Raw genomic sequence first — 10,589 nt, 5'->3', positions numbered from 1 at the left:
TTATGCTTCAGATGATTGGAGACTGACAAGAATTAGGCTTGGGGTGGATTAATGATTGTGCATTGAGCATTGACTCCCCTATACAGAATTTTATTGTTGTTAACAACCATTTGATCAATAAATATGAGAGATGCCCTCTGGAGAAAAAAAAAATTTACTGCCAAAGTCCATATATATGTGTGTAATCTCCTGAGTTATAGGACTAAAATAAATATTCAAACATTAACGAAAAAAAAGTGATGAGGGTGAAGCTAGGTGCAAAATTCTGGACAGGGAAGGATTCATTGGTAAGGTGACAATGAAGCAAATACTAGAAAAAAGTGAGAGTGAGCCATGTCAATATTTGGGGCAAAGAATTCCAAGCCAGGAAAAGGCAAACCCCTGAGGCAGGAATATGATTGTTTGTAGAAGATCAAGGAAATTTACTTGGTGGAAGCATGTGAGTGAGCAAAGTAGAGAATAGTAGAAAGTAGAATCAGAAAGTTTAAGCATTCTAGCTTTTATGGAGTAAAATGGGGGAATGTTGGTGTGTTGAGAGCATAGGTTCCTAACCTATTTTGACTCAGCACCAACTTTTTCAAATAGTGATTTGATAATGCCCCCTTACGTGAATTATACTATACTGTATATAAAACAAGAACACATTTTTTCAAATTATTTTATTAGAAGAAATAAACAATATTAATGTACTGCTCAAAGTATAATTAAAATTTTAAAAATCGAAAATGTATGCATTATTTAAAAAAATTAATGAAATCTGCATTAGTGAGAGGGTTGAGCTTGGTGAGATAACACTAATTTTTCAATGTTTGGTGTCATTTTTTGTCATCAGCAATCTTAAATTGCCACATTTCACTATTGACAATTTCTTTCTTTTCTTTGCTAATAGATTGCCAACCATGCTAAATCCTCTTTTGGCTAAATATGATGATAGAAATGTAATGAAAAACTTTGCTATAGCCCATAAGGCTGGATATAATACTGAAATTTGTTTTTGAAGCCAAAATTCTTGATACCCATTTTTTGTTTCAATTTCAGCTCATTTTGTTGACAGTTCTATCAACTCCTGCAGTGATGCTTCTGCTATTTGTAGGATCGAGGAAGATTCTAGGACCTCGTCTGGAATAATCATGCTGAGTAAATCCTGAAATCTATTTGTAAAATCTTCTTTAAGTCCTTCTAAATGCTGGCTATAAACTAGAATGTCATCATCATTTGTTTCCACTGAAGAAAGATTTGGAAACTGTAAAAATTGTCTTTGACTCAAATTTCGTTTGTACAAGTCAAGCTTTGACACGAATGCAGATACAGTTGCCTTGACTTTGATCAAATTCACTGTAGAGTATTAATAAAACCTTTCATCATGCTCATTAGAGTATTGTGTGAGGGAGAGGCAGCTGGTCCCAAGTGCCTGTTTAATATGTCTTGGACCAAAAACGCCCCCTCAAATTTCTTCAGCGCCCGTTAGGAACCAAGGGTTTAGAGCAAAGGAATGTCATAGTCTGACTTGGGTATTAAAGATCACATTGAGTGCCATTTTGAAAACAGATTGTCAACAGGGAAACCAGCTGAGAGGTTATTTTAATAACCCATTTTAGATGATGATAGTTTAAGACCAAGGTAAGTAATTGTGGAGGAATTGTTAAAAATAGTGAAATACTGGATACTTTTGAATATGGAGCATAGATGACATTGATATATTGAACATAGGATATTTTTTAAAAGTTATGAAGACTCCAAGGATGTGGGCCTGAACTACTGCAAAGATATTGTTCCTATAAACTGATATGACTCAAGACAGTGGAAAAATTGTGCACGTGGGGATTGAGATGTTCACAAATTCAGAACTGGATATGTTAAGTTTAAGATTCCTATGACAGATGGAAAGGTCAGGTGAATATCCATATACAGTATGTGTGTGTATACATACATGTTTATGGTAAAAGACCTGGTTTGAAAATTAACCTGGACACCTAAAGAAAGGCATTTGAAGACAGGAGACTGAAGAGATTGCAGATGGTGAAAAAGCCCAGTGTTTCTGCTTTGTTTTGGGGCATACCAACATTAAAAGGTCATGAAAATCAAAGTGCACCACCGTGAGACTGAGTAGAAAAACGACTGATGTAAAAGGCAAACAAAAACACTGTGGTGTTGTAGAGACTAATGTACCAACATATTTCAAGGAGGAGCTGTGTCAACTGTCACTGTAAATTGAATACTGGTAATTGACTTATGAATTTAGAAACATGACGGTCATCAATGACCTTTACATAAGTATTTTTAGTGGAACATTAGGGCTAAAACCTGATCAGGGTGCATTAACGAACTTGAAAGAAATTAAATTCGGTATAATTTTGTTTGTCTTTTTTCAAGTGCCTACTGTAAAGTATTTGCAAATTTTAAAAACTGCAACTTATTAAATATTCATAAATGCTAACCCAAGATGTCTGTATTTAAACGTAGCTTTACCTGGTGACCTCATTAAATGAGTAATTAACAAAGCAATCTGTTGTGTGATTAAATAAGCACAGTAAACTAGCACAATTCTAAACAAATTCATGTAAGGAAAAAAGAGTCCATTATCTTTCCTGGCAGCATTGACATCTGATGCACTCCTAAGTGACAATCTACTTCTACTGGCACTATAGCTTCTCAAACAGCAGTAAGAGGATGTAGTTTCTTCAATACATACTATATTTCATGCCGAATTTAACATTCATTCTTTTGTGGGAAAAATCCAAGAATACTGAACACAGAGGATGCTATTAAAGTTTAACACAAATTCAAGTTTCTATGATATGATGGGAGATTTTTTTACTCCCTGGATCATTTCAGACTTGGCTAAATGTTCCTGAGCCATGTAACATCAATATACACATTACCATTTTCTCCAAGCAGATTCTAGTTTCATAGCCCATTTTCAAAAAGATGACTCTCACATTTTCCCTACCTTAAAACTGCTAATAATGTACTTCATGGCATTTGAAAACCTGCCAAGACTCACCAGAAGTTCTCAAGATGTTTTTGGCCAATAGCTTCATAGTTAGAAGTGATGAACTCAGTTCTGACTCTAACCCCCAGACAGATCACAGCAACTGATAACCTTTAGAATTTTCAACAAAGGGAATGCCACAGTAAAAACCAGTGTTAACAACTGCATATACTTTAACACCAGCCAGCAACAAAAATCTAGAGGTTTCCATTCTGCCAATGCCAAAGAGGTTTGAATATTCTTTCCCATGTTCCTCTGTATAATTTCCAGTTCCAGTTGTTAAATGTGCTCTAGTGAAGTTACAATGACCAACATACAAAATGTTTCACAGAGCAGCTTAAAACCTTATTTTCAAATAATACAAATATGTAGAAATTTAAGAACTCCTTAAATTCTAGTATTTTAGTTCCTACACCCTAGGTACAAAGTTCAGAGCAGATTTTCAGGATTAAATAGTGACACATATCAAGTTTCAGGTATTTATTAATCAGTGTAACCCCATACAATACACCAACATGATTTTGTGCATTTAGAGGAAAAATATTTCCTGGTTAAGTGGAAAATTGTGCGGATGGCTTCTGGAAGACCTTCATTCTTAGCAGCTTTATAGTAAAACATTTCATTTAGAAGTCTGGACCTTCTTTCTTCAGTTTGCTGTAATCTACATTCACTGAGTAGAACTTGGAAAAGAAAAAAAATATTTTAGATAATCTATCAATACACAGAGATGGTACAGAAGTTTTAGAATTATTTTTATTCAGCTTTCTATAATAACAATTACAGACATGAATTCTCCACTAAGAATATTAAACAATGTGAAAGTCACTCAACAAAAGATACTAAAATTCCAGTCCTTTAATAATGGTTTTGGTAAGGTAAAAATATTCAATCTACCTCAAAACAGAAGTGTTAGTATAATCTGCTAGTTAGAACCTATAAAAAGTTCTTCCATTCAATGTGAATTAAGAGGCCCTTCTGATGTATACTTCCAATTATTATGTTTTTATTTTCATCTTCACTAAGCATAGAAATCTCCAACAGAACAGATGAATACTAAGAATTATCATGCTTACTTGGTTTGTAAAATACTGTAATTTAGATAGGAGAGTTTTATAGCAACCAAGATAGGCTCATAATGTAGGATAATGCTTTGCTGTGTGGTTTATTTAACTATTTAGGCACAAACAGGCTTGCCCTGATGGCTTTTCTATTTTATTTTCTCTGTCTCTCACTTAGAAGTTTCCTTAATCTCCTAACTCAGACTGCATCAATATCAAACTGACACCTGACAACCTCTGGTACAAAAGCTTTTAAATAATACTGTATTTAAATAACACTGTATTTAGATATTTTGTCTTTCCAAAAATGTCATTATATACACTAAAATTAACTTTAGAAATAAATTTATGATCGCTAAAAAAAAAACCCGCCTCTAACTCTCAATAACTTTTTTTAATGATTTATATTTAAAACTGCTCCAGTTTCTACTGAGGAAACATCAGGATTTGTACATAAGCCCAAATAAGGCTATAATCTTGGATTTACTCCTCCTTGTGCCAAACACTGAAGAGGCTGTGTTATAATTACGTGAATACTACACTATTTAACTCTAAAAGAACCAAAATTGCAGAATCAACATTTTCTTCAGGTTTTTAAGCAACCTCATAAATCTGGATCTATTGTTTCCTCAAGTCTTTCTCTTTGTTTCCCAATTTGTAAAGTTTATCAAGGTACACATACAGACTTTTATAGACGGAGAAGTATGAGAAAGCCTTAAAGCAGTATTCTTTGTTCTAACAGTGTTCTCTTATCAAGCTACTGAAACTGTGCTATCTCTAGCATGCTAAATTAGAGAGAAAATTTATAAAAGGAATTAGATTAGAAATTAAGAAGAAAACATTTGTTAGGCTTTTCTAATAGATACCAGGTACTGTGAGAATGCTTTTTATGTTAGTGAATTATCACAACCTTACTAAATCTTACTTTATAAGAGGCAATTGAAGTTATATGACTTGCCAAACAGTAAGAAACAGGATCAAGCCCCTACACCCCAGGCAGAGTGGAAATGTCATGGTATCTTTGCCAATTTCCTCAAAATTAAGCAGACTTCTGATGTATTATTCCATGTGCCAGTATTCAAATCCTCTGTTGAAGTAATTTTCAAATCTGCTTTAATTTTCACCTTCTAGATCTCCATTCTTTTTCTCAATTTAATAATAGTGCCTACCTTGAAGGTCTCTGGAACAACTGTTAGGAAGGCACAACATACTCTGATCTTGGCTTTGGGGCATTTTATGCAGTTGAGGAGTGTTGCTGGGCCTTTAATACTTAAATACTAATTCAGTTCCCTCTAATTTGTACTAGTTAACTTCTGCTAGATTACAAAGTGGTAACAAATAACCCCCAAGTCTTAGAGGCTGACAACAACAAAGGTTTATTTTTCACTCATAGAACATTTATAAACTGCTCCGTGTTCTGTTCCCTTCATTCCAGTCCTAGGCTAAATGAACAACCCTTGATTTGTCAGTTTTTGTCTCATAACAAATGGAAAAAAACAATGGAAAACCACACACTCATTCAGAAGTGGCAGATATCCCTTCCCCTGACTTACAGTTTGCCAGAGCAAGTCGTGTGGCCCAATCTAATGTCAATAAGCCAAAAAAAAATTATCTTATGTGAGGGGTAGTGAGTGATAGGTAGAAAAATCTAGTCTACCTTACTGTTCAGGTTTAGAAGCAGTAGTAGGCTTTATCTATCTAGGCTCACAAGTCTCTGGACTTGGCTCCCTTCTCTTTCAGCTTGCAAATTGCTCCATTCTACAATCTCATCTCTTGGCAAATACAGGCAGCAATAGTCCACTACCACTCTGTTTTCCAAAATTTTTTTCTATAACAAGCTCTTTAGGCACATGGTCTATCTTCCAAGTTATAGCAGGTGGCACTTTGTCAAATATTTTGCCATTACATGATTCATCATCTTTCCCGTCTCTAGTATTACCAGTGTCATAATTATTTAGAAACTAATCTATGCCAAACACATTAGGTTTTTGTTGCAATAACATTCCGTTTCCAATTCACATGACTTCATAATGGTATGTGTTATGTTCCTGGGCGTTGGTAATTGACTTCATTATCAGAATCACCTGGGAAGTTTTTTGAACTACACATATCCAGAGATTCCGATATGCTCTTTGGTGGAAGGAAGGCCTGTTTTCTTCTCTTTCTTTTTAAAAGCATACTGGAACTTTTCTAGAATGGAATTAATTTGAACAAACTTGTAAAAGAGAAAAAGAAATCAGGGTGCCTGTTTATCATTTTTGGCTCATGCAGATTACATGGCTCATTTCAGCTTCACCAGTACATTTTTGGTTTTGTTTTGTAAGATCAGTTTACAGTTGAAAGCCAAATTATAATCAGAAGGTTGAGTGGAAAGCTTGGAATCAGCAAAAGGTGCTAATTATCTTAAAAACTGCTGTTACCAATGATGATAGCATCCATCTTCAACATGGAGGTATATTTGCTAAGGGGTCCTGGATACTCATTGATGGGGCAAACTATTTCTCTCTTTTGATGAAGCAGCCTGGTATCATGCAAAGTTCCTGAGTGAGTTTTAAATTTTAAATGGGTAAATTGTATGGTATGTGAATGATACCCTATGAAAGCTGCCCTGGTTTTTGACATTGTGAGGGTTTGTTTTCATATGAAAAAGTTTCACACATACATAAGGTTATGTTTGAGGAATCAATAAATGGTCTCTGATTTGCAGCAACATGGATGGACCTCGACGGCATTACGGTAGATGAGTAAAGTCAAACAGAGAAAAACAAATACTGTATGATATCCCTTCCAAGTAGGATCTAAAAAAGCTGAACTTGTAAAAGCACAGAGTAGAATGGCAGTTACCAGGGGCTGAGGGATGGGGTTACTGGGGAGATGTTGTTTAAAAATATAAACTTCCAACTAGTAAATCAGTTCTAGAGATCTAAAATACAACATAGCGATTACAGTCAATAGTACTGTACTATCAACTTCAAAGGTACTAAGCAACTAGATCTTAATTGTTCTCAACACAAAAAAGCACTAATGATGTGATAAAGGTACTAGCTAATGCTAGGGTAGTAACCATATTACAAGATATAAATGCATCAAACCAATAGGTAGTACACCTCAAACTTACAAAACACTGTATGTCAATTGTATCTTAGTAAAATCAATAAATGGTCTCAGACCATGAAGAAATCATTCTTTGGAAAAACAGTTCCACAAACCACTCTTCAGGAAAGCTGTTAAAAAGCTTGTCCAGAAGTTCATGATAAAATTTAAGTTTCAAATGACTTTCATTTCTTCTACTATTCCTCACCTGAAATACTTCAACCATACCAACAAGAAAGAATAGCCAACAAAACCATACACTGGATTAGAGTAACTCAAAGTGTGGTCCAGGGACCAGGAGCATCAGATTCATCTGAAACCTTGTTAGAACTACAAATTCTCATCTCCAAAAGAGACAAGCTTCATCAAAATCTCTTGGGGTGGAACTGAAGAATATGTGTTCCAACAACTTCTCAGTTGATACCTATGTACAAATAAAGTCTGAGAACTACTACACTAGGCTATCCAATATCTAAGAAAACTATAAGTAATAGCTAGCTCTCCTTTCTTTCTTAGTTCATCAACAGAGATGAGACATTATCTTACACTTTTACAGCCAGAATCTGAACTATGTGACAAAATCTTTAGGAAAAAAATATGCCATTTTAATGTCACATTAACAATCTAGAAACTTCTCAAAGTTCATTATAATGGAATTTTACTTGTATATACAATTTCAAAAAAAAAAACCACTCTGTAACAAAATTCATTAAAATATAGCTTCCAGTAATTCTGAAACAATTTTGTAGCTTACCTTATATTGATCATTGGGACCCAGTTTATTCCAGGGTTCTGGGTTATTCTTTCTATCCCAACTGAAAAAAAAAATAATAGCTATAGTAACAGAACACTATTCCAAATAGTTTGTACTTCTTAAGAAAATTTTGAATGTATCAATCTCTCTTCTTAGGTGAAGTAGACTGTTCATTATAGAGTTGAAACGGCAACAGAATCCATAAGCAATCTCATGCAATTAATTAGAAAAGAAAGCAGAACACAGAGCTTCTTGGAGCAGTTGTCCTTTTCTCTATCCCAGTCACAGGAATCTTTCAACTTGGCTTTTATTAAAGTTTTCTATTTCATCAGTGAAGTGACATATAAAAATATGCATAGAATAACAATGATTCAATCTTTTTGCTGCCTGTACCTTTCCATCTTCAAAAAGAAACACTACCTGTTGTGGAAAAGCAGACAAAAAACATTAACCTATACCAGTAACCTGTTTAAGTACTTCATAAGAATGGTTGTTACTATCTCAATCCTCACATTACAAGACAGCGTTAGCATTTCTACTCTACTGATGAGAAAATGAGACTGAGAAACTTCAGCTAACTTCATGAACCAGGAAAAGTAAGTTAACAGCAGCAGAACTGGGATGTGAACTTACTGTATGACTACAAAATTCAGGTTGTTACTGAGTTTCTGATGTTGCCTCCTGAGTAAGACGGTGGCTCTATACCAGCTTGATAAAAATCAAAGTTCTAAACATTTTTAAGTACTTACCTGACATCTGGATTGAACAATGCCAAGCGCAAGACATACAGCGCTGCTCCAGTACCTCCCGCTCCAATAAATATGAAGAGGGGGATCAACTAGAATCAAACACAAAAAGGACAAGAATTAATAGCCATCTTCAAACACCCAGATAGATACTGACGACAGAAAGGCTTAATAGTTTCTACACACTGATTCCCACATCTCAAACTGTTATTTTTAAAAATCTTGGTTTAAAATTTGAATAAAGGTAGACTTTACACTGAGGTAAGAGTTCTTATAACTATGATTAAAAGAAGGAAATGGAATTTTGAGAGGATACGTAGATGATTCTGAGTTAATGTGGAAAAAATTAAATTGAAATTTTTAAAATTTCCAAGAAAAGATGCCAAGTTTTCTTCACCTCGCCAATACTTATACAACGTTCCCATTAAATTGCCCAGCTTCCTTTATCACTAAGCTTGAAAAAGAAGCTGTTGGCAAATTAGTTAAGCTTGCCTAGATACAGATGTTTCAAAAACCACAAATTCTGTTAAATGGAGCCTGAATGACAAAACAGGCACACGCCTACTACAAATACCGGTTTCCGCATATGCTCTCAATACCTGCTGTTACCAATGCTTAAAGCGTAGTTACGCAACTGGGTTTAAGATAAAGATTAAAGACTTGAGTTTTAGGACCACAGCACGTTGTGCTGGTGGAAAGGGGTAGATACAAAAGGATTTTTCTGATATTAAACTCTGCGCTACCAAAAATATCAAGATATCAAGACAAACTGAGGATTCCAAGATCACATTCCCTTATATTTACCACAAGGCCTGTTGGTTCAATGCATACTTAACAAGACAGCACAATTAATACGGAACCTTACCCCCTAACTCACAGAGCGCACAACTACCCTTCTTAGTCCGACTAACCTGCAAGAGGGCTCGACCACCACCCAGATTGTTTCAACATTCACTAGTTTATTTTCCTCGAAGATATTCCTCACCTTCCGCCTGCCAGCCCAAACCCCACTGTGTGCGTCGGGTAAGGTCAGAACTCGACGGCCTAGGACAGCCAGGAGGGCAGCATAAGCGAGACAGGACCGTGCCTCAAGGAACGTTAAGTGTCTGTCAAGAAGGAAGCCCCAGGGGACTGAGCCACAACCTGATAAAAGGTGAACAAGTGAAGACACTGGGAAAGGGGTCACGAACTTACGCTTGGATGCTTTTTGGCCTGACCGATGATCTGGCGCAGCATGGTTGCAGAATACGCCTCTCGTCCAAGAGAAACAACCCTCAAGACTCGGGACTAAAAAAACGCCCCAGCAGGGTGAGCGGACGTCCAAAGTCACCCAGAACCTCCTACCTGAAGGACCCTTGGCTCGGAGTGCAGCTTGGGGCCGGAGGGCCCGGATGCGACTGTCCTTAATAGTGCCTGCCTTGATTCAGCGTCTCACGCGTCCACTGTAACCAGGCCAGGCCATCAACGTTCACTTCAAAACGAAGCATTTTCATTCCTGTGCTATATATACTTATGACGGGTAACTTTTAGCGTCAAAACTAGAACCCTTAGAACGACTAGACAGGCACTTTTTCGGGAGGCCAAGCATTGGGTGAAGGGGAAGGCGGACAGACTGGCTGCGCGCTCCGCAAGCGGGGTCCTCTTACTGGGCGGCTGGAACGGAGACCAGGTTCTGGGTGCGCGCGTGCCGGGCGCGCGCTGTCGGGTCCTGACGGCCTCAGGGGGAGCTCCCCGGCGCCTGCGGAGGCTGAGCGTCGGTCGTCAAAAGGGCAGGTCAAGTCTCTTGCGGCCAAGGTCAGCGACGCGGTTTAAAGAGACTGCAGCTGCTTCCTGTCATAGACTAGCTTACAGACAGAGGTTAAAGACTAGTAAATGACTTAAAGATGGTAATCGTCGGTCCTGTCTGTGTGATCTCCAAACCCTCAGGCTGTGGCCCTGGATAAATG

General features: G+C 36.8%; 1 protein-coding gene across 1 annotated transcript; it reads right to left on the bottom strand.

Annotated features, from left to right (window-relative positions):
* Positions 1 to 3,457: 3,457 nt before the first annotated feature.
* Positions 3,458 to 9,999, bottom strand: NDUFA4 (NDUFA4 mitochondrial complex associated). The gene is made up of 4 exons (XM_017658194.2): positions 9,838 to 9,999; positions 8,647 to 8,735; positions 7,898 to 7,958; positions 3,458 to 3,672 (listed from the first exon to the last, which is right to left on the bottom strand). Exons 1-4 carry the CDS (start codon positions 9,877 to 9,879, stop codon positions 3,616 to 3,618), a joined length of 249 nt encoding a protein of 82 aa, XP_017513683.1. The 5' UTR covers positions 9,880 to 9,999; the 3' UTR covers positions 3,458 to 3,615.
* Positions 10,000 to 10,589: the final 590 nt, after the last annotated feature.

This window comes from Manis javanica, chromosome 6 (assembly GCF_040802235.1).
Source record: "Manis javanica isolate MJ-LG chromosome 6, MJ_LKY, whole genome shotgun sequence".
Taxonomy (NCBI): domain Eukaryota; kingdom Metazoa; phylum Chordata; class Mammalia; order Pholidota; family Manidae; genus Manis; species Manis javanica.
This window is presented reverse-complemented; position numbering and strand designations above follow the sequence as displayed.